The sequence below is a fragment of the Schistocerca gregaria genome, chromosome 6 (genome assembly GCF_023897955.1).
Source record: "Schistocerca gregaria isolate iqSchGreg1 chromosome 6, iqSchGreg1.2, whole genome shotgun sequence".
Classification (NCBI taxonomy): Eukaryota; Metazoa; Arthropoda; class Insecta; order Orthoptera; family Acrididae; genus Schistocerca; species Schistocerca gregaria.
Genome location: NC_064925.1, coordinates 55,513,732 through 55,540,325, shown reverse-complemented (window position 1 = coordinate 55,540,325; position 26,594 = coordinate 55,513,732). Strand labels below are relative to the sequence as shown.

General features: G+C 35.8%; 1 protein-coding gene across 1 annotated transcript in view; it reads left to right on the top strand.

Moving 5' to 3' along the window:
- Positions 1–5,717, top strand: part of LOC126278724 (protein FAM151B-like) — a 371,546-nt gene extending 365,829 nt beyond the window's left edge. Inside the window, exon 5 of the mRNA XM_049978998.1 lies at positions 235–5,717. Within this exon, the coding sequence (XP_049834955.1) occupies positions 235–387 (153 nt within the window). The 3' untranslated portion in view covers positions 388–5,717. The remainder of the gene's footprint in view (positions 1–234) is intronic.
- Positions 5,718–26,594: the final 20,877 nt, after the last annotated feature.

Sequence of the window (26,594 nt, the reverse complement as noted above, 5' to 3'; positions counted from 1 at the left end):
TTTGCAAGGGGTATATAATTTTTGTGCATTAAAAAGTTGTGTATTTTCTACTCTATTGAGTTGGTTTCTGTGTTTTGCCATGACTGTATTTTTAATGTGAGTAGTATTTATTGTATTGATGTTTCATTGTGTGAATTAAAGTACCACAAGTCATTCGTTCTGAAAAAAAGGAAGCACTGAAATTTGTACTATTTGTAGGGATGTCACTTTATCCTGTTTTTCTATATATTGCAGGTGAGCAAGAGGCGCATTTATGTGGATTTGCCAGAACCTTTACGTGGTCAAGTACTGAATACCACAACTCCAGGATCAAGCAGCAGCAGCGTTGGAATAATAATCTCTCTTATTGTCCTTCCCTTCACTCTTGCTCTGTGCAGACTTCAGTAAATCATTTATAGGCACTGCTGAACTGTTTAAGGATTTCCAGTAAGAGGTCCTTTGAGTCAATGTTATTTTAAAAATTTTCTGCTCGAATGTTGCTTCTTGCTGAATTCTTGGTAATATGTGAACCAATTGTTATGGATAGTATTAAATATAGCCCATGATTGAGATCAAACATTTTTTGTGTGAAGTCAAAAGTGTAATGTTTACAGTCGTTAATGCAATTCCTCTATGATTAGAGCTTATAGTAAGTATGTTAGAAGTATTTATAGTATAAACATTCCCCTCATATCAATTCAAATGGTTTTCTAGTTTTGTTATGAAAAAGAATGAGGCAAAGACTTTTGTATCTGTGATCTAAGAATCTTTTGTGTTAATCAGTGTCCAGTGCAGATGAGTTTGTCTATTATGTAAATTGTTTTACCAAGAGCCTGTTCACCTAAAGTGAAAAAGAAGAGAGAATGAGTCAGCATCAATCATCAGCACTATTTACATTAGAGCATCAAATGTATAATAAATAACTTCAATATGTTTGGCTAATTTACTACTACCATTATCTATACCTGTTTCATTGGATGAAACTTGCTATCCCTGTTTGCCATATTTGAGATTACTGTTGCTTGGTTCTCTTATTTCTTGTACAAATGTAAGGGCTTTACATCAGCAATATAGATAAGAAAATGTTTTGTTTTCTTTCTGTCTGCAAGTTTGAAATGTTGAGGAGCAAATAATATAGATAAGCTATACCTAGATATGCTTGCAGCTGTATTCATAAATATGTTGTGAGAGGAAATTTAAGCTTTGTACTGATTGCACAAAGTGCAAAATACTCCTATTGCAGAGTTTACCAAACTTGACACAGACCTTATACACTGTAAGATTTGGACTGCACAACAGTAGAATGTGGCAAAATTATATTAGCAAAATAGAAATATGTTAATTTCTCATGATATTCATCATATCCCATGCTTCTGAAAGAGTTACTAACCACAGTACATAGAAATCAGTGTAAATGAAAATGGTTATATGTTGTAACAGATCATTTTTGTGGCCAGTAATTGTTCTCTGTATATAAATAAATATTTTTCAGTTCTCTCTACATTTTACTTGTGTATTTAATTCTTTTTATTTTGGCCCTGAAATCTTAAATCATTTAATATTTCTCTCTTTAAAAAATCTTCATTATGTGTAATATGAGATGATTTTTTTAAAAGCAGTAGAGCTTTGTAGAGACCAGAAGAAATGAAAGCTTGGGTCTTTATAAAAGTGTGAAACAATTTAATGAACAATATGAATCTGCTATACAGTCTGCAAAGAATGCTTTGGATTGGACAGTTTTTACTGTAAAAATATTTAATAAATTTTAAGTGCAGTCAGATGTATAAAATATCAGTAATGTAACAAGATAGTGAATGTTTTCATTTTATTCATCAGAGGTACTTCTTAACAACAGCAAAAATTCATCAGTTTACTAATTTAGACATGTAACAGACATATGATGTCCAACCATAGCCACCATTGCATAGCAAATAGGGAAAGAGAGACCATGAAGTGTAAGTTCAGTGTGTTATATGTGTCGTACCTAATGTTTATACTCTGTGTCGTACCTAATATTTGTACTCATTGTATCTACATCACATTGGCAGGAGAGGCTTGTTCTGCTGATAAGTCTAAGCTGCTTTCTAAATGAATTATGACAGAATTTGTGTGAATTCAGATATCGAGAATGGCTCTCTAGATAAATTATTTGCAGTGGGGTAGTAGGAAAATGTGTGATTTGACATATTGTTAGTGTAATCTGTTCTCATAACACTAAAAAGAAAATAACATTGGTACCTTAATCTGCTGGTGTATTTTGATGTGCTCTTCATTAACCATGGAATTAACATCCCTAATTACAATATTTCTCATTAAAATGATGTGAAGTATTTATGTCCACTTCCCAATATTGGTAAGATAGGCCTATGCAAATGTTTTTAACAAGAAGGATTTTTAATAACAGTATGCAATAGCTAAACTTCACAATCAAAGGATTCAGTGATACAAATATAATGCTAAAATTAATGAACTGAGTACTTACTGATACTTTCTTCAATATGCCAAACAGCAGCTAACAACATTTAATGTCACAGAAATTAGTTGGAGATGAAAAAAAACTCACTTAAGTTATTGTGAGCTTCATACACATCAACATAGCTCTACAAATCACAATTCTATTTTTGTTGTTATTCCAGAAACATATCTTAGTTTATTGTTATACAAACATGGTATTCAGTATAAAGAAGTCATTTTCACAATATTGCTCTGTTGCTTGTATCGGTGTGTAAATACCAGCTTGGTATACTGACAGGTAGATACATAAGCAGAGGTCCAGAGAAGTATTTTTCTACAAATAGGACAATATGTGTGATAACAAGTGTCCCAAATGAGCATTTAAATCACAGTTTTTGGCAATGCTGTACAGTAGCTGCTCCATAGTTAAATGTAGGCTCTAAGTACTTGGTTCAAACTTTTTCCTTTTTCCATATAACAATACTGATTTAAAGCATCAAGCTTTTGTCTGCATCAAAACCACTATTTCTTGTCCTTGAAAACAACTGTAATGTTTTAGTTCAAATTTTTCTTGTTTCTGTGTGTGAAGAATCAGGTGATGGCTTTAACTTAGCTGGCAAAGATTAGAAACAAAAGAGAGCAGTTGTAAGGAAATGAGAAGTATTGGCCTGTAATCTTCTGTTATTTGAGAAGAGATTTACTGGATTTTGATTTTTATCAACATTGTTAGCTGATCAAGAACAGGAAAGTAAATTTAATCTCAACTTTTCCTATTACAACTTTTTCAACAAATTGGTTATTTTGTGTGCTTGTGTACTTAATCCTTTGCTACAGGTAGTCATTGTTAATAAGTGATCTATTATTTATTTGTGTGTGTAACATGTGGCAATTTTAATCTAATTTTTTTTGGGCATCATGTGGCTTTGGTAGCATTGACTACCACAAGCAAATGTTACAATTTAAATACATGCTGTGGCATCACAGAATATGAATCAGATTATTAATAAAAACAACATAAAGGCAGGTGACCAATTGGACAAAATTATTTTCTACATTCAACAGGCGGAAATACACCAACTATACTTGGAATGACTTCTTGAGCATTGAAGCTGCTCAGATTGTTCATTCTTTCTAACAACTTCCATGTTAAATCAGATATGGTAGTGTTGTTCTTGTATTATAAAAGGTAAACTGAACAACAATTTTCTTTTGATAGAAAATGTACTGTACATACTTTGTTTTGTGCTAAATATCAGCATGATTAAAATATGACAAAAATACATTAATTGCATGCAACTTTTTTTAGAACCAAAGAGAATTTTTTCTACATTTTTTAATGTACTAAATATGTTTGTTTATCAACAACCAGAGTTTTACTGTGTTTTCACTTTTAGGCTTGGAGAAACAGCCACTTGTTGTTTTGTTCTGGGTGGCTGTATTATCTGCAGATTTATACTGTACTTTCTTGTTTGGTGAAAAATGAGTGTGCTTATAAATTCTCTCTTAGCTCATGATGCAATGTGCCCTACAGCATTTTAGCTATCTTATAGAATATGTGTGTTTCTGACTTCTATTGTTGTTGCTGATGTTTATTGTAATATTTAAAAAAATGTGATACTGAGTCTGTGTAAAAGCTATTTGTCAGAATCTATAGTCATAGACAAAAATATAGTAAAGTATTATGCAACAGATTCTGTTAATTTTGTATGTTGTAGATTTGTCAGTGTGGTGTCTTTTTGCAATAAAACATCCTAATTTGTGTAAAAACTTCAAACTGTTTCATAAAAGTTATGGTAACCTACAAGAAGTATATTCCAGATTTACTGTTACTTCTGCATATCTGCCTGTCAAATTATTGGGCTTACATTAGTATATGAATGCATTCAGAATGTTTGCTGACATTAATTGATTTTCTCTTAAAACTGATGACTCCTGATTCAGTAATTGAAAGTTTCACAGTAAACAAGTGAAAGTAAGTTACATTGCAGCTCATGTAATACCTGTTTTTCTTTCATCTGCAATGTGCTTCACACTAACTTCTCGGCTTGTCTTGCGGGTACTTTACAAGTGATAGTGGTTCAGGGCTGAACTCAACAGGAGAATTACAATCAAGTTCTCCCATCAGTGGTTCATAGTTTATATTTAGTTATGAAAGAAAGAATCAAAATATATTAACACCTGACTAGAATTATTTCATTGCTTCATGAACAATAGGACTTAGTGTTTAATGCTGTAATAACACTGTCCTTCAAAAACCAGTGTCTGTTGAGGTAAATTTGTGGCATTCAGCCACATGTCATATTGAGCAACAGAGAAAACAAAAAGAAGTGTGGCAGAAATAGATCACGGTTGTAATTCTGAAACCAACAAATAAGTCCAAGAACAATCCTAGAAGAAATTAAAGAACATCCTAAGAACAGAAGTAACTGTGAGCAGAATATGCTGCATAAGGAAAACCTTTGAAAACATTGAAAACATTTTTGATATCAGTACTGAAAAATAAAGATGAAACCTGGAGAATTTGCTCATTCTGGTTCTGTTGGGGCAAAATGCTTGTATTGAGTATGTAAGAATTCATAAAATTCAAAAGGTTTCAAATTTATTGGCATTCTATCTGGACTTGTAATACTTCTGCAATAAAAAACAGTCATTCAAAACACATGGTGTGGGCTACCGTGCTTTTATTATATGGTTTGTTTTTATTCATGTCACTAGCAGTCTATGAAATACTTCATAAGATTGTAAATGGAAGAACTAGTTCTATTAACATTATTTTAAGAATTATATAACCAGGACAGACATTTTATCTTCTGTTATTGTGAAAAATCAACTTCAAAGACTAAAGTAAATCATGGTAATATGGGATCAGAAGTTAACTTAATCTTTTGAATGTTGTGAAATCATGGTAACTAGTTGTTTATGTCAGATGCACTATTTTTAATATGTGTTAAAATTATCTAATAAATAATAATAATGGAAATGTCTGCATTTTTCTTAGACTGCACTATACTATAGCTTTTATCATTATAGTAATATCATAAATTAAGAGACTGGTGTAAATCACAGTTCTCACTTCAAGTACTCGATGCAGCTACCTGAAAAGATATGTACTTGACCCAATTTGGTCAGTGGTGTGATGTATAAAGTGCTATTTGATGGAATTATAATAAATATTTGATACAAAATCTGCTTTTACTTATGAAATGCCTGTAACCATTATCAACTCACTTTGTTTTAAGTATGCTAATAAAATAACTGATGAATAAAGATATAAGATGACCATATTGTTAATAAAATTTCTTGTAAGCAAGTATGTGTGTTAAGACAAAGCCAAGATAACTTTACTGCTTTGGAAATAAAGAACCACTAGCTCACATACTAACAAAAAGTTAGAGAGCCTGTACATATAATTATAACAGTTTTGCATTAGTATCTTGATTTCTTACAACTTATTGCTCTGAGCTGTAAATAGAGAACCTGATCTCTTCCTGAGTGATTTTCAGTCCCTCATCATTGTTCATTTACAACTTGGTGGGATCTGTTCAGCAGTACCTCAGAAATTCATTAGGTACCTACATCTCATCAGTTGCTGTAGCCAGGATCGACTCGCATATTACTCCTTGACTCATGTTCTCAGACTACATTTCCATGTTAGTCTCCATGCTGGAACTTCACACATTTTATTTATATCCACTTGCAATAAAATTAAATTCTTTTGTTAAAATACCAAAAATAATCAGAATGTACTTCATGCATGAATTCAATTTTGTTACTGATATTCACTTCATAATAACATTTTACTTTTGAAGACCAAAACAATAAACTGGTCTGTGTCAATGCCACAGGTACTTGCATGCCACTATCACATGCCAGCTTATTATGGGCCATCTGGAGGACTTTATCCTATCCAGTCAACACCTAGAATACCTCGTCTTGTTCAGACTCATTACTGACATGTTCATGATCTGAAATCATTATAAGGACAGCCTTAACTCTTTCCCCCATAACCTCAACACCTACTCCCAATTGTGCTTCACCTGGTCCTTGCCAGCTCAATGAATCACCTTCCTAGACTTTGATCTCCACCTCTCAGATGATTCCACAAATACTTCTTTTCATATTATAATGGTTAGGGAGAGTGATAATGTGAATTGTTCAGATCTGACATAGTTATAGTAATTCATGTGTAGAAACACCAGAAATTTTAAGTCCAGAAATGCACACAGGTATAGATGTGAGCAGGTTAACAAACATTGTGGCAATTCTGGAACGTTGAGTGAAGATTCATTCTTTCAACTTTTGGTGTATGGCTTGATATTTACCTCATCTTCCCAATTATGTACAACAATGGCAGCACAGCTGTGTGGAGAGTAGGGTGTAGCTCAGTAGGAGAATGAAAACTTGTGACTTCTGCATATTATAACTTTTAATTAACATTTTCAGCCCCCGGTAGCTGAGTGGTCAGTCCGATAGAATGTCAATCCTAAGGGCCCAGGTTCGATTCCCGGCTGGGTCGAAGATTTTCTCCGCTCAGGGAATGGGTGCTGTGTTGTCCTAATCATCATCATTTCATCCCCATTGATGCGCAAGTTGCCGAAGTGGTGTCAAATCGAAAGACTTGCACCCGGCAAATGGTCTACCCGAGAGGAAGCCCTAGTCACACGACATTTACATTAACATAATATCGGGAGAGTGAAAGTACATATGTCTTTACTGCACCAGCTCAAAAGGTGGACAGATACAGAGATTGGTGAAAAAACAATTGAGGTACACAAAACGAGCATATTCAGATATAATCATACCTCCCTATGATATCATTGAGACATGGGGACAGCGTGAATAAGAATCATTACAAGTATTTATTTATATGTGTAGGCCCCCATCCACCATCACTGGATGTCAGTATACAATGGTGGTGCATTACTATCTGCACCTTTTTTGTACTTAAAACTTTTGGCCAGTCAGGGTCCTGTGACCGTTACTTATGGCGAAGTTTACTTCATTTACTCCCAGTATGTGCATTACATAACATATGTATCTAATTTTACAAATTATTACTACTATTACTCACAAAATAAATTTCAAGTGTTGTGTCAACAGGTGCATTTGAATTCAGAGTCTGTAATTTGATTATTGGAATGTAACTGCTGCTGTTGCAACATTGTCCAGCTTGTGTGCCTCACATGATGTACGCTCCACAAGCACTTCAGTTTGTTAACACTGTAGTTAAGCTGTGCTGTCCATGAGTGTGCTACAATTTCATTTATTTACCCAAAGTCAAGTAAAGTGTTCATCCCACTGCTGCAATGTGGTGTGCTGAGGCTTGTGCATAGCAGAACCATAAGTGCTGTGGCAAGAAGATTCATCATTCATGGCGCAGGCATTTGTTCCTGTCATAATCCATGTTTCAGTACTTGAACCAGGCTCACACTATAAGCTTCCCGAAGACCCTTGAATATGTTCAAGGTAAGCCTCCAATGCCTTTATTCATTGCCATACCCTCTCTGTGGTAGAGCATCTTGTTGATACCCAAGTCCACCAACGTTATAAATGTTCATTACTCTCCAGCACTGGTATACATTTCTTTATGGGAATACATGGCATTATGGGTCTCAAACCCTCACAAAATGTTCTTAGCTCATTTACAGTTATAAGGCCACATATGCGGACCTGGAAAACATATTCAGCTTTACATTGCATCATATACATAGTTTTTACATTTCAGCACTGTTACAATAATGTACATTTAAAATATATTGACATGCCGGGTTTTCATATTTCATACTCCATACATATACATTTTCAAATGGCATTTACATTTCTTTACATAAATATTTTACAAAAATTTACATAAACACTGTACAGAAAATATACATACAAGACAATTAATATTATGTACATTTCTTATGATTTTATGTCATATAACATTTTTCAGTTTATACAATATCATTTTTATGACATTTTGCTCTTGTGCATTACCCTTTGAATGTTCATTTTTGAAAAATCTGTATTCATAGTCTCATCTTACTTTAACAGCTACAGGTTGTCATTTTTTTCAATCTCATTTTCCATTATTGACAAAATAGTTGCATCCAACATTATCACCCTGATGCATGAGTTTTGTTTTCATATATCACACCTGACACAAGTATCCATCATTGCAGATGCTGATGAAAGAAAGCTCCATAACATGAAATTGCAATAAGCCTGCATAACTATGTTTAGCTATGCCTCTGACAAGTTTAGTAGGATGTTCCTGCTGGAATTGCTGCAAGAGAGATATGGCTGCCAGTTGTGTTGGTTGTTCTTGCCATGTTGTTCATTAGTTCTTGTGGGGTCTGCCTGCACGCTGTCACTCTGTGGCTGTGCAGGTCTCTCTTCAAAGATAAGATCAATGTAATCAATAACTGAAGGGAAATTCACTATATCATGCTCAGGACTGGTGTTTAATTTCTCATGTATGTTATAGTCTGTCAGTAAACTCAAGGGCGAGTGAGCAAGTCCCCACTCTGCCTACCCAGTGACATCACAAGGTGCTTTTGCAGCCTGTTTCACAACACAGTACCAATCCCTGCTGTGCCGTGCACTTTAAATCTGTGGTGATGCTGTGTACAGATATGTCCCAGCAGTGTTTTCTTTTAGATAAATGCATTAAAACCATAAGGAATAGGAAAGACATAGCTTTATCCAAAACACAGCATTATAGAGTAAATAATATTAATGTAGAAATGGAAGTCAGGATTCTTCTGGAAACATAGAACCGAATGCCTGTTCATGTGAATGCATGTTCCTCTACTGCTATTCATAAAATAGACCCTATATAGTGCACTCAATCTGTAGAATTTAAGGCTTGTTCTTATTCCATGTTTCTACAAAAAGGTATAAGTTTTCTTTGAAAGACTGTGTTGAAATGTAACAATTTTGCAACATGAAGCGTGTTTAACAAATAGTGAGAAATTTATAATTTCGTGTGGTTTATTAGACTGATTCACACTATTATTTTTGTCACTGTCTTCATAAACATGTCCGATAGTGTCTGTACACTGTTATGCATATTGGGTAGTCTGTCTATTGTCAGATGTCAAAAAAGTTATGTTTGTTTTGATAGTATCAATGATTATTTGTTTTGTATATAAACAGATTAGAGAATCTGTATTCCATTTTGTTATAAGAATGGAATAATGTGTATTAAATTTTTAGTCATGTTACATATTGCTTTTGGTGAGTCTGCTATGTGTAAAACTAGGGCGTACAAGTGGTATAAACATTTCAAAGTAGGCCTTAAAGGGGAGCAGATTTACAAGCATAGATGAGATTAAAAACGCAATGTTAAGAGAGCTATAAATTATCCCGAAGAAACAGTTCCAAAAGTGTTTTGGGAAATGGAAAAAGTACTACCATAAGTGTACAATATGTAATGGGAAATATTTTTAAGAGGATAATACTGTTGTAGATTAACAGATGAAGTTCTTGCAAAATAATAATAATAATAATAATAATAATAATAATAATTAATATGTGACTGCATCTTGTATGTCATGCTTTTTATATAGTGGAAACAAAGGTGATGTGACTTACCAGACAGAAGCGCTGGCAGGTCAAACACACAAACATACACACAAAATTCAAGCTTTTGCAACCAACAGTTGCTTCTTCAGGAAAGAGGGAAGGAGAGGGAAAGATGAAAGGATGTGAGTTTTAAGGGAGAGGGTAAGGAGTCATTCCAATCCCGGGAGCAGAAAGACTTACCTTAAGGAGAAAAAAGGGCAGGTATACACTCGCACACACACACACACACACACACACACACACACACACACACACATATCCATCCGCACATACACAGACACAAGCAGACATCTGTAAAGGCCAAAGATATATTTTCCCACGTGGAATGTTTCCCTCTATTATATTCATATTTTTATATAGTAGTTCAGAATCAGTGTACATATTTCAAAGGAAATTTCAGCAGTGTCTAAGATAGCTTTAGAATACATGTTTTAAGCAATATTTCTTAAAATCGGGTCAATAGTAATGGAGATAGAGATTTAGTGACAGAATATGGTAAAATGCTGCTGTTCCATAAGCATCAAAAGTTTTATGTGATTGAATCTCATTCTATTAGCAAAAAATTAATTAAGTTTAGCATGAAGTTCTTAAATTATTGCTGATTTTGTACAACTAGTGATAAAGGTATTTATTGATTTGGACCACATTTGACTGCATTTATCTTGGAAAACTGTTTAACACTTTTACTACCATGTAGTACATTTTTACCAAAAGAAACTTTATTGTTTATGAACATAGTTGGGTTTGAAAGCATACACAAATTATTCATTGACTGTTTACATGCATCACATTTTAGAGATCATCATCTACATTGTCACTGTCATTATTGTCATCACCATCACTTTCTAAATTAATAACTACGGCACCCAGTATGTCTTCAATAATCTCATCCTTAACAAAGTACTCTCTTTCAAGTTACTCTACATGGAGGCAGTATGCACTCCATTCATTTTGAATTATAGTTTCAAACCTGTAACAACTGGGACAAGTGTTTGTATATGTTTTTTTTTATTACTGCAAAATTTAGTTTGGAATAAAAAAGGGAAATTCAGAAAATTGCTGCATACTTTCTTTCACCTGCTGCAGCGACTTCATTATTTAAATATCTCCAAGAATATTTCTTCCTCTGACAAAATTTTTTAGTGTTGCTCATGCTAGTTCAATTGGTTTTAAGTCACAGTTATACAGTGAAAGTTGGAGCACAGCGTGTCCACGAGCTTCAAATATTTTATTAATTTCAAATACTTTGTCTTCCAGCATATGTTTTTTAATTAAATCAAATAATTTTGTTTTTGTTGAAGCTTTGTTATGTTACTTGCTGTGATATGAAGCATTGTCCATAACAATAACTCAGTTCAGGGCAGATTCAGAATTACTTTAGTCAATATCCAATTTGAAAATGTTTCGTAGTTCATTTGCCCACGGTAGTCCCTTGTTGCACGCCGTGCCTTATAAATTAGCTGTGCGTTGGGTAAACATTAATATTGATTTAATATTGACCACAATAATCCTATTTCATCCACTACCATTGTCCATAATGCCACAAATGCCAGGACTCTTCCAACATTTCCTATAAATAATGTAATTGTCCACCGAAGTTTAATCAGCTTTAAAGAAGTTTCTGCCTCGCTTCCTTAATTTCTTTGCTTGGATCAGGTATTTACATTGGCAGTCTATTATATCTGTCCCCTCTATCAGAATATTTTGTTTAATTATTGACACATTTAAAGAACCTACACAATATCAAGTGCACCAGCCACCAACAGTACCTAACAGCTGTCATCCATTCTTCTTCTTCCTTACAGCCTCACCATCTGTTGATGCTGCATCTGCAGTGGAAAGCTGGAGTTTCAAAGTATGCTGACGATGTTACCAGAGCCTTTATTGACAGACTATACCCTCATCTGTAAACAGATGTCCTGTGCTGTCCCCTCCTCTATCACCAGTAAACATGTTAAGCAACCATTGACTGGCATTCCTATCATCAACCAGTATCATCATGCCCTAGAAAAGCTCAACCACATCCACCACCAGAGCTTCAACTACCTATCATCAAGCCTTGAGAAGAGGGATATCCTACTCAGAATCATGCCCGCATCACCCAAAGCAGTGATCTGCCACCCACCCAACCTACATAATATCCTTGTCCATGCCCATTTGAATTCTGCTCAAAATCCTGCACACTGTGGGTCAGTCCCTTGTGGACATCCCAGGTGCATGTTCTGTCCTATAAACCCACCTACCACCACCTACCACTGTACAGACACAGACATTCCCTTCTCAATGTAACGTGGGGCTATGTCTGAAACCAGACATTTTATATATCAGTTATACTGCAATTACTCAACAACATTCTGTGTGTGCATGACAAGTAACCAATTGTGTACTCACATGAACGATCACAGCCAAACTTCGGTGAATCACAGACTTGACCGTCCAGATACTGAACGTATGGCACACCCCAACACAAATGACTTCAACAGTTGTTTCATTATGTGGGCTGCTTGGATGCACCGTTCCAGCACAAATTTCCTATACATGTCATCATCTTTGTTTTTTGGCCTCTTTTTTTTTGCAGTTATACATATAATAGCTGAATAGATTAATTATCATCTTTTGGAGCTGTAATGAAAGCCTTATTGAGCCCAATTGCGGTTCACTTTATTCTAAAGCATGTTCAGTGATCACTGTAACAATGTGGTATTTTCTCTTACAGTTTTGTTTCTTGTGGTTATGACCATTTTGTACACTTTGCTTACTACTATAAACAGTTTTTAATCTGCACAATGAAGTTTTCACTCTGTGGCGGAGTGTGCGGTGATACGAGACTTCCTGGAAGATTAAAACTGTGTGCCATACCGAGACTGAAATGGGGACCTATGCCTTTTGCGGGCAAGTGCTATACCATCTGAGCTACCCAAGCACAACTCATGCCTGTACTCACAGTCTGGAAGGTAGGAGATGAGGTACTGGCAGAAGTGAAGCTGTGGGGATGGAGTGAGAGTCTTGCTTGGGTAGCTCAGATGGTAGAGCACTTGCCCATGAAAGGCAAAGATCCTGAGTTCAAGTCTAAGTCTGGCACATAGTTTTAATCTGCCAGGAAGTTTCAGTTTTTAAATTTTTTGTCACATTCTTCTTCTTCCACATACATGTGGCTTATCTCTGTTTACAAGAAGGATTGCCAATGTGATCACAGTTTCAGGAAAATTAGCAAATATCTTCATTAACTAAATAGAAGAAAGAATTTTCCAGAAAATACTACCAGGAACATACAATATACTGTATTGCTGGAGATACTTGCCTGATATCCTCTTTTGGAAGATGAACCAAAAAATTAAATAACAACTACATGGCCAGCCGGGGTGGCCGAGCAGTTCGAGGTGCTACAGTCTGGAACCACATGACCGCTACGGTCACAGGTTCAAATCCCGCCTCGGGCATGGATGTGTGTGATTTCCTTAGGTTAGTTATGTTTAAGTAGTTCTGAGTTCTAGGGGACTGATGATCTCAGAAGTTAAGTCCCATAGCGCTCAGAGCCATTTAAACCATTTGAACAACTACATGGAGAGAGAAACATAATAACATAATACACAAAAACATAAAGTTCATCTTAGAGAACAGACACATCAAATAAATTTCCTTGATATAACCATAAGAAAGAAAAATAACCAACACTCATTCAGCATTTACAGAAAAAACACCACAACAAACACAATATTACACCATAACAGATACCAAGAATCAAGATAACAACACTGAACAAGAAAATCCAGAGAAACATGAAAACAGAAAAAGAGCACCACACAAATCCAGGGACCAAAACACCTACCACACACATGCACACCAACATCACCATCACTAAAACGCAAGAAAACAGCACGGAAACCCAACAGACAAACTGGTACCCCCACACACATATGAAAACAGACTGACCTGTTAGCAACAAATAAACCTGAGTTAATAACCAGCATCAAAACTGATATAGGGATTAGTGAACACAGGGTTGTCGTAGCAAGACTGAATATTGTAATCTCCAAATCCTCGAAAAATGAGCATAAAATATACATATTCAAAAAAGCACATGAAAATTCACTTGACATCTTCCTGAGAGACAATCTCCACTCATTCCAAATTAATATTATAAGTGTAGACCAGATGTGGCTTAAATTCAAAGAAATAGTATCATCAATTGAGAGATTTATACCAAACAAATTAACAAACTACGGAGCTGATCTTCTTTGATACACAAAACGGGTCAGAACACTGTTGCAGAAACAACGAAACAAACATGCCAAATTTAAACAGATGCAAAATCCCCAAGACTGGCGATCCTTTACAGAACCTCAAAACTTAGTGTGGAGTTCAATGCGAGATGCCTATAACAGTTTCCACAACAAACTTTGTCTCGAAACCTGGCAGAAAATCCAAAGAGATTCTGGTCGTATGTGAAGTATGTTAGTGGCAAGAAACAGTCAGTGCCTTCTCTGTGTGATAACAATGGAGATACTATCTAAGACAGTGCTGCCAAAGCAGATTTACTAAACACAGCCTTCCGAAATGCCTTCACAAAAGAAGACAAAGTAAATATTCCAGAATTTGAATTGAGAACTGTTGCTAACATGAGTAACATAGAAGTAAATATCCTTGGAGTAGTGAAGCAACTGAAATCACTTAATAAAAGCAAGTCTTCTGGTCCAGACTGTGCACCTGTTCCTTTCAGAGTATGCTGATGCATTAGCTCCATACTTAACAATCATATACAACCATTTGCTCGACAAAAGATCCATACCCAAAGACTGGAAAGTTGAACAGGTCACACCAATATTCAAGAAAGGTAGTAGAAGTTATCCACTAAATTACAGGACCATATTGTTAATGTCAATATGCAGCAGGATTTTAGAACATATGTTGTGCTCGAACCTCGAAGGAAATGGTCTATTGACACACAGTCAGCATGGGTTTAGAAAACATCGTTCCTGTGAAACACAACTAGCTCTTTATTCACATGAAGTGCTGAGTGCTATTGACAAGGGATTTCTGATTGATGCCATATCCCTGGATTTCCGGAAGGCTTTTGACACTGTACCACACAAGCGACTCTTAGTAAAATTGCATGCTTATGGAATATCGTCTCAGTTATGTGACTGGATTTGTGATTTCCTGTCAGTGAGGTCACAGTTTCTAGTAATTGATGGAAAGTCATCGAGTAAAATAGAAGTGATTTCAGGCATTCCCCAAGGTAGTGATATAGGCCCTTTGCTGTTCCTTATCTATATAAACAATTTGGGAGACAATCTGAGCAATCTATTCAGTTGTTTGCAGATGACGCTGTCATTTATCAACTAATAAAGTCATCAGAAGATCAAATCAAACTGCAAAATGATTTAGAAAAAATATCTGAATGCTGCGAAAAGTGGCAGTAGATGCTAAATAATGAAAAGTGTGAGATCATCCACATGAGTGCTAAAAGGAACTTGTTGAACTTTGGTTACACGATAAATCAGTCTAATCTAAAAGCCGTAAATTCAACTAATTACCTAGGTATTACAATTATGGACAACTTAAACTGGAAAGAACACATAGAAAATATTGTGGGGAAGGCAAACCAAAGGCTGCGTTTTATTGACAGGACACTTACGAAATGTAACAGACCTACTAAGGAGACTGCCTACACTACACTTGTCTGTCCTCTTTTAGAATACTGCTGCATGGTGATGGGATCCTTACCAGATAGGACTGACAGAATACATTGAAAAAGGCAGCACATTTTGTATTATCATGAAATATGGGAGTGAGTGTCACAGAAATGATACAGGATTTGGGCTGAAAATCATTAAACGAAAGGCATTTTTCGTTGCAACGGAATCTTCTCACGAAATTCCAATCACCAACTTTCTCCTCTGAATGTGAAAATATTTTGTTGACACTACCCTACATAGGGTGGAATGATCATCATGATAAAATAAGGGAAATTGGAGACAGTAGAGAAAGATTTAAGTGTTCATTCTTTCCGCGCGCTATACGAGATTGGAATAATAGAGAATTGTGCACATAATTTCCTCTGCAAGGCACTTAAATGTGATTTGCAGAGTATCCATGTAGATGTGGATGTAGATGATACAAAACTGTGAACATCCTCAAGAAACGAGAATAAAAGCAGCATACCAAAGCAACAGCACATTACAAAAGTGTCTGAAAAAAGGGAGACTGAACTGATGTGTACCAAAAGTCTCTCATTTGCCTATTCCAGTGTAACTGCTGTGATGCTCTATACCTAGTACAGATAGGCAGAATTTTTTAAATAAGGTATAAACAACACAAAAGAGCATGGAAATATGGCACCAGCAATTCAACATTTGCAGAACTTCTCCAGCAAGAAAACCATCACCCTATCACTACAGAAAGGGACATGAAAAAAGTCAGATTCAGCAACAAGAAACAACTCCTACACCTACAAGAAAACTTCCTGCTACCTCATATTCCTTCCTTACCCCATCCCCACCTCCATCAGCCCATGCATCTGCTTTGAATAATCAATAATCAACAATCAGTCTCAGTGCAACCACAGGAGCATAAGTTTGGGTGTCTGTGTGGTTGTGTGTGTGAAGGTTGTGTGCACGAACGTGCTACTTTTACTAAAAAAAGTGCAAGAGTTGGAAAGCTAAGGTGGACACCATTCTCTGTTCTATGTTTCTATGCTTCATATATCAGTCCACTAGGAGGTGAGTGGTTGCCCTTATTTTACTTAATATTCAGGAACTTTAAAAGAGCTCTGTTCACTACATCACATTGCACAACAATAAATTCCAGTCTGATTGTACACCCTTTATTTAATGTTACAGTTCTTTATTCCATGCATTTAAGTACATTATTGCAGAACCTCCATTTCGTCACCCAGTAGCATCCAGCATTCACAGCCTGCGTCCAGAGTTCAAAGCCAGCAGGTGAACACCATGGGATGCATACAGTTGCCCTGTGATTCAGAAAAACTCATAAACTCACAATATATTGGAATTAATAGTAACATATTGTGATAAAGGATAAGATTGAAGGTTATTGTACCAGTGAGTAAAACTAATTTCTAGCTTTCAAACAATGGAAAGGCTAGATTGAAATATCAGCAATTATAAAGCTGACTCACTGAGTTGCAGTTAATGAACCAATGAATAGGAAAAAAAATCTAATTAATTAACTATCGAATAGGTGGAACTGATAACTAGAACTAACCTATATAGGAGGCATTTCTAGTTACCGATTCCAATATTACTGTTTTGTGATAGCACAGGGAGCAATTACAATTGCAAAGTTCTTATTACATTTGACAAAACTGTTTAAGAAATGATCTTATTGGTGAACTATCGAATATGATTAGAATTTCCAAAAATTAAAATCTTTACAAACATTACTACATGCTCAAAAAAAATAAAATTCAAAAATGACAAAACCTCAAAAATAATAATCAGTAGAACTGATATATCAGGAATGAAAGTAAAATTAAGAGAAGTATAGCAAAAATGTTGAAAAGGAAAACATAAAATTGGCTACATAAAAAAAACTTATCACATATGAATTTTCAAATGAGTGGAAGAATGAGGCTGACAAGAACAACAAAATAATGACATAACAAGAAATAATAATGTTAGCAGGTCAGACGACAATGAAACATTCAAAAACCAGAGTAACTACTCAAAAAATTAATAAGAAACACAAACTGCCTAGAATGAGTGAGGCAACATCAAAATAAAATGCAAAATTTTAAATTATAAAAAAATGATATAATATGTCAATCAAATAAAATAAACCCACCATTGTACCCCAAAAAAATATTAAAATGACAGAAAAACCTCCCCCAAGAGAATTGAAGAAGGTACCCAACCCAGAGACCATAGTAACACAAAAAAACATAAAACAAGAAAAAAATATGAGGCCCACCAACACCAAACTAACAAAATGAGGCTTGCACATTTTCTGACTATTTTTGTAAGTGCTAGAGATACACAGTAACCTTTAGGAATACTCTTCCTCAAATAATATTCATCCAAATGGCCTTGCAATGCTGAAATCCATCTGTTGCCTGCCCGACAATAGATTTTACAGTCCCCCCCCTCCCCAATACCCCTTGATAGTATTGGTACATTTACCCATTTTGTAATCTCTAAACTGAAATTCAAGACCAAATTATGATAACCCCTTTCACTCAACCTCTTGTAGGAAGCAAACCCATCTGACATGAGTATGTGACCTTCTTCCACATATTCTTCTATTAAAGATGTCAACACTTCCTTCATACGATTTTGCATGACCCTAAATACAACATCAGCACAATCCCCTCCAGAAAATACTACTCCAAAAACCCAAAGCCAAACACCTCATGCCCCTTTTCATACTTCCTCTTTCCAAAATTCAACTTGTCTATTTCAAGTGTAACCCCTGCTGCCCCCCCCCCTTTTCCCAATTATCCCCTGTACCTTATAAATTCCCCACAGACTCCTATACAAAATGAAAACCAGTCAACTACAGTGCCACACAGAAACTCCTGTCTCGTGCATGACAGATTTACAAGAATATTGATAGCAAAAATAGTAAGTTAGCATGACTATTACTTCTAAATTCAGTCTCGATCTTTTGAACCAGGTCCCCCTGTGTATAGACCTCCATATATTATTTTTTATGCATCTCCACATATATTCACTGGAAATTCACGAAGATGCAACCTTTGTTAACACGATGTGATTTCCACAAACACTGCACTTGCAAAATTCTGCAATAATGCCCAATGACTGCAAAAATCTTATGGTAGAGTCACTCTCTCAAGGAGAATTTTCACTGTAAACACAACTGACTCATTCATAATGAAAAGTAATTGCATGAGAGATCAAGATCTTATAAACCACAACTACTTTCATTGACAAAAGATACTGAAAACAAATTATGATATGAAAGCAAAACAATGTACATTGGATTTTTAATATATGGACATAACGAGGAAATCCAGAGAAATTATTTAACATATACAACTACAAGCTGCAGCATAAACAAAATAACATCACACATCACATCATTGGTCAAAGCCGACAGGTGGAATCAGACACTGGAATTGACCCCTTGCAGTGTGAATGTGTGTGTGTTCCTCTTTTCTCACAAAGGCTTTGGCCAAAACTTAATGAGTAACAGTCCTCTCATTGTGTTTGTCTAAAATTCAATGTGTCATCTTCATATTGAGTCGCAATCAATCCTTTCCATAATTGTTAATTGCTAGTTTTCTTCTCTGTGATCTTTAAATCATGGCAACTATGCAAGCCACACTATGTGATATTAGTAAGACTTGCCAAAACAGCTTCTTTTGGATAGAGCATGACTTTCATAAGGAATTGTCCTTCACACAAAGGAAAAATCTTAGTTTGACTATCAGGTTTGGAACTTAATGGATAACTACAAACCAACTCCATCTCCCTCCTACTGAATATGACTGCTACACATCTATTCCATTGTTTCTTTTGGTTTCCCCTACTTTCTGCAATTGACTGTGAATATTTTTCCTGGTTTCCTTTTCTAAGCAAATCACTCATCACAACAACAGTTCTCTCTTACTCACTTGTCTAGCTACTTCATGGGGTACCATTAAGGTCATGGAATGCACCAGATTATTCAATACATTTGAATTACACAACCAGTTCCATCTATTTCAAGTGTCTTTCTACATTTGTGCCAAATGTCTAAATTCTCTCGCCACTCTCTCCACTAGGTTCACCTGAGAATGGTAATTGGATATCAATATGTGTTTCACTCCTTGCCGAGTTAAAAACGCCTTGAAAGCTTTTGGCAAAAATTGTTTATCTCTATCAGGCAATTGCCTTCTTAGCATATCAATGTGTTTAAAATAATAGTCTGTCAGATATGTTATTACTGACTGAGTGGTGGCTTACCATATTGGATACAACTTTGCCAACTTAGACCTGTCTGTATTCTAGTGTTACAAAGTTATATGCTAGACTTCCCTGGCCACAAGGCAGTGAACCAAATAAAAGAAAAAAAAATCCACATCCATTGAGTCCAATAACCAGTAGGTATTATGGAATACTATTCAGTAATATGGGATGTTCTGGTTACTTTCATTTTCTGGCATATGCTGCACTTGTGCAGGATTCTTTCGTCCCAATGAGTCACATTTTTGAAACAATAGTATTTACTCACATATAGTAAGCACTTCTTAGTCCCAAAACGTGCGTAGTCCATATGTAAGTACAATATGGAAAGCTCTGCACCTATTTATAGTAGGCATAAAAGCCATCTATTATTATTACAAATTTTCCTGGAAGTAATATTGTTACATGACTTCCAATCAGTGGTGTCAATATTTGTACAAGATTTGTCTTGAGTTGCCCTGTTATTCTATTGAATTATTTATCCTCCCTTGACATGTATCAATGTTTCTACACCACTGGCCATTAAAATTGCTACACCAGGAAGATGACATGCTAGACATGCAAAATTTAACCAACTGGAAGAAGATGCTGTGATATGCAAATGATTAGTTTTTCAGAGCATTCACAGAAGGTTGGTGCTGGTGGCAACACCTACAATTTACTGACATGAGGAAAGTTTCCAACCGATTTCTCATACACAAACAGCAGTTGACTGGCGTTGTTGTGATGCTTCATGTAAGGAGGAGAAATGCGTGCCATCATGTTTTCGACTTTGATAAAGGTCGGATTGTAGCCTATTGCGATTGCGGTTTATCCTATCACGACATTGTTGCTCGCATTGGTCGAGATCCAATGACTGTTAGCATAATATGGAATCAGTGGGTTCAGGAGGGTAATACGAAATGCTGTACTGGATCCGAACGGCCTCGTATCACTAGCAGTCAAGATGACAGGCATCTTATCCGCATGGCTGTAATGGATCGTGCAGCCACGTCTCAATCCCTGAGTCAACAGATGGGTACATTTGTCAGGCAACAATCATCTGCACGAACAGTTTGACAATGTTTGCAGCAGCATGGACTATCAGCTCGGAGACCATGGCTGTGGTTACCCGTGACACTGTATAACAGACAGGAGAGCCAGCAATGGTGAACTCAACATCAAACCTGGATGCACAAATGGCAAAACATCATTTTTTCAGATGAATCCAGTTTCTGTTTACATCATCATGATGGTCGCATCCATGTTTGGCGACATTGCGGCGAACGCACATTGGAAACTTGTATTCATCATCGCCATACTGGCATATCACCCGGCATGATGGTATGGGGTGCCATTGGTTACACGTCTCGGTCACCTCTTGTTCACATTGACAGCACTTTGAACAGTGGATGTTACATTTCAGATGTGTTATGACCCGTGGCTCTACCCTTCATTCGATCCATGCGAAATCCTACATTTCAGAAGGATAACGCACGACCACATGTTGCAGGTCCTGTACGGGCCTTTCTGGATACAGAAAATTTTCAACTGCTGCCCTGGACAGCACATTCTCCAGATCTCTCACCAATTGATAATGTCTGGTCAATGGTGGCCGAGCAACTGGCTCTACGCCAGTCACTACTTGTAATGAACTGTGGTACCGTGTTGAAGCTGCATGGGCAGCTGTACCTGTACCCACCATTCAAGTTCTGTTTGACTCAATGCCCAGGCATATCAAGGCCATTATTACAGTCAGAGGTGGTTGTTCTGGGTACTGATTTCTCAGGACCTATGCACCCAAACTGCGTGAAAACGTAATCACATGTCAGTTCTAGTATAATATATTTGTCCATTGAATACCTGTTTATCATCTGCATTTCTTCTTGGTGTAGCAATTTTAATGGCCAGTAGTGTAAAAAAGAAATTAGAAAACACTCTTAAGTGCTGATTGTTCTCCATAAATTAAACATAAAATCATATCCTTTCATGAACATTTGAAGTCACATGTATCCATACAGGAATTTGAAACATTGCATCTGATACTTAATTCCCACATTCTTCAATATATCTTATCTGGAGTTGAAGTTCCAGTAAGTACAATGCCCATCCAGTAAGTCTTGAATGTAATATTTCACTATTCATTAAAAATGTCAGATCTTCATGATCAGTAATAACAGTAATTTCATTTCCTGCTAGTAAATACTCCATTTAACACATAGAGCTTCCTTTTTGGTAATACCATAATTTCATTCATGTCAAATTAGTAATCTACCAGAAAATGCAGTCAGGTAATGACCATCCAGCCCTTGTCCTTTAATAGTTCAAAAGACAGTACATCCCAACCCGTTATCTGATGCCTCTGTACACATCCAGAAAGGAAACTCAAAATTTGGATAAAATAATAGTGGTACATTAGACAATTAATCAGAATTGTATCACACTGTTATCTGTAGATACACACTCCTCCAATTTCTTTTAGCTTTCATCCAGTCCTATAACTGCAGAGCATCCATTGTTTGACCTTTTACAAAGTTATGATAAAAGCTTAAAATTCCTAACAAAGCTATCAGCTGCATTTTGTTTTGTGCCTCTGGCTCATCCCTTCAAAGAGTAAAATGAAGTACTATTTGGGATTCCTTAGCTAATGGCAGCATCCAGGAGCACTCTTAGTGAAGCATTATCTCTTTCACAGATAATAAAGGGCTGTTGAAAGTACTCTCTGCTTTTTCTATTGTTCATAATTGCTCCATACACTCTAACTCTTTTTAAGTTTCTTTAGCTACTACTGAGTTTGGATACAGTTTCACAGAAAATTGAGTGTGATTTTTTTATCTTTAATTTACACACAGATTCCTTTATAAATCCAGGTTTTGAAGAAAGGATATAACGATATCTTCTCAGACAACAAAGAACTTGTCTTGCTTATTCAGTATTGTTTTAACATCAATAATATTAGAAAATTCGTCCTGTACTGTAACATCTCCGCAATTATTCTGACTATCTTTTTTGCCTTCATTTTGTTTTAGTTATCATTAAACATACATTAGCTGCAAAACTTGTTTAAAGTAGATTAAGGTAATATTAACTCATTTCCTGTTAACTTTAATCCCTTAAAGCCCCACATCATATAGAAAACTGATAATTACTCTGCCAAAATCAATTGCAGAATGATGAGTTATCATCCAGTCAACACCTACAATGAAAGATGTACCTATAGAGTTCAGCAGAAGCATACTAATTTTAATTACACCACTATCTGAGTTGAGTACAATATTAATAGTTTTCTGTTAGATTTGCCAGGTAATGATTGGTTCAAAGAATCTCCCAGAGGCTCTTCCAACAACACATCTCAATTTTGTCCATCTGCGAATCCAACCAGTTCTTTGTTGTGTTTAGTCTGACTATTACTATATTCTGTTGTTTTATAATTATTTTAGAATAACATTGAGTGTTCTGATTATGGTTCTCACTAGTTGAATTCCTATTCTGACACAAATGGGAATACTGTCCCTAATTTCCTTTCTCTGTCGCCTCTGTTTTATTTTCATTTGATAAATCTCTATAGGTTGGAGATCCATCACTTTCCTTCTTCCTAACATAACTTTTGCGGACAATGATTGTATTTTGTTCTGATTTTCCAACTTTTCTAGTGTGTCTAGCTTCTCTAAATAATATAATAGTGCGGACACTCCAGTGATTTCTTTCCCCAACACCTTCTCCTTTACAAGCACAGTGAAAAAGATGCGTTTGCAGTGCTACATGCACTTGGAATGTTTTCACTGTGTCAAATCTGTTAATTACTGTTATAAAACTTGCTGTTGAAATTGTTCTGGTGGTCCAGCTCCTTTGTCCCACTGTCATGTATGAACTTCCTTTTCTTCTGGAGATCAGTCCTTACTGGGTGATGCTGAAATGACAGATAATGATAGCTACTTTGAGCTATTAAATAATCTCTGGGATGTCATTTGCACTTCTCTGTATTTAAATCTTCAAGTCTCACAATGTCACATACCGATGACTGTAACTCAAAATAGCCTTAACCACACCTTAACACATTCTGTTACCTAAAGTCTGACCCTTAGGCTGTACATCACAGTTCTTTTTAACATAAAAGCAATTAATTTGTTTATGGTCCTCTTTGACATTATCTTCAGCAGCTCTCTTACTCAGCCATCCATGACTCCGCCAACTCTGAGTGCCAAAGCATACATATAATCTCTAACAGCAAGTGAATGTTGTGTATCACACAACTACTTACTATTGCCCTTGTTGTTATGGTGCTTGCACCATCTGTACAAACAAAACATGGGGTACCTCTTTCTCATACACAGAAATGCCCTGCTAAATTACACAAGAAAAGGTAGTCTACTGTTAAACACTTCCTCTAAATGATCCTCCCGTATTGGTTCATCCAAATGTTTTATTTATTTGAATATCACTGTTAAAGGTGTCGGTAGCTTCCCACATTGGGTGGTAAGGTGTACAAAAGTTACTCCAACTTCAGCTTACACTGTGCTCCTTCTGACCAATACTTATTTTTAAATTGTCTCTCAGATTCACTATAGGTGCAAAATTTGTTTTGATTCATCATCCCCCACAGGAGTACACTGCCTTCTAGATGACTAATATCAAGTGAATCCTCTGTGAATCGCTCCATAAGTTAGCAAGTTCTCCCTTAAATAATTTGAGAAAAATTACTGGATCTTCCTTTATATTTGGCTTAAACACAGGGAATCCATGTGTCCCACTTCTTCCTGCTTCAAACATTAATTCCTCCCATTACTGTCTTTATGTTCCAGTACATATTCATTCTCACATATCTTCCTGTATTCAAACTGTACTCGCTGGAATGTTAAACCTCTGTCTGTCTACAATTGAAGAAAACATTCTATAAGATTATTTGATTTTGTTAACTTCCTGATTCATTAATCACTACTAAATGTCCCACACTTGCAGGTGTCATATAACCCATACTGGTTTTTATTAGATGATAATCTTCCACCTTTTCTGCATCTTATTTGCTTATGTTGGTCACTTTTGCCTAGTCTGGCATTGATGTCCTTAATGTCGGTCATGCTATTATGCACATTTAAATCTAATTGTAGTACCTCATGTTTGACTTCTCATCGGGATTCAATAGTGTTTGCAAATAAATTAGGAATCTATCCCAATCTGTTAGATGCTATATCTTCAATAGTTTCTAATCACTCATCAAAGAATTTGCCATTTTTATTTATAATACCATTTATCCATATATCCAAATAGTCTGTTCATTCTTCCATCTTGTTCAAGACAGTCAAATCTAATATTTACTTGAGTCTGAAATTAATCCATTCTACTTTCTATGAATTATACTGCTCTTGGGGGTCCACAATTACCTGCAATATTAGCATACATGCTTTGTCTTCCTTAACAACTGCCATTACTAATATTGTTAGGTTAACAGTCCCATAAAATTAATTCATCTAACAAAGTACTGAATTTTTTGAGCTGCACATGGGAACACATTTGTTTCTCAGTTGCAGTCACATAGCACTTACTGTACACAAATTTTATATTTATTTTGTTTTGTGTGATGCAAAAAGCAACTTTTCATACACTGTCAGGCCTATGGATAAAACATAATCCACCACATGATAATGCTGGTACAAGCTCCCACAGTTTAAGCTCAGCAAATGAATGTTACAAGATCTATGCCCCGTCACTCATAGAAACTCTGAAACACACAATCCACTGGCATTCTTTGATCTTTTCCCTGGCCTTTATCCCGTATCCATGTGGGGTTGGCATGTTAATTACTGAATTTGGCATTACTAGTGGAATAGGATAGCTAGATGCTATTCTTGTCACCTAACCCCCCCCCCCCCCCCCCTTTCACAGTTGGAATTTGTGTACTCCATCTATTTGCATCTAGTATTATCTCATGTGAAAGTGCATGAAAGTTTTCTAAATGTTTGCAAGTTATGTAACTGAGGTAGGACATGGGTACCTACCTGGTAACCAGCTGATTAGATGTAGGTAACCACCTAAAAATGACATCCAAAATGGCTGGCACATCAGTTCTTGCTATTAATTCACTGGGTGCACTCAATGAGAACTGGTGTGGTAATGTGCACAGATATCTGGGCATGTTACAATGTGTTGGAATTACTAATATCATTCTGTGGTTCTATAAATGATAAATGATGACTCACTTTTCATCTGTCTTAAAGAGAACAGGCACTAAATTTTTCTGCTCTCACACCATTTCTGTTTATGATGAATTATTCTTCATGTCCTACACGCATTTTTCCAGGAAGCTTGATCAGCTTAACTTCAATATGTGATCTACCTTACTTTTCTCCTTTCTTAGCTACACACCCAATATAAATTTGTCTTATAGCTTAATCTTTTCAATATATGGCATACCTAACAACTCCTTCAATGCGTTCTGTAGTTATCTTTCTTATTTTACTTATCTTAATGAAAATCAGTTGTTAACATTAACTGAATTTTCCATCAGTACTTGGCAGAACACAATAATAATAATATTGAAATGGAAGAAAAACATTTCCTACTGTTCTGCAAAATATATTGCAAATCAGTTATGCAAAACAATTCCTTTTTATCACATAACTAAGTGACACTGCAGATTTAGTCATGTGATGTGGCCCAAAATTATTTTTAACATTTCATGACAATGTA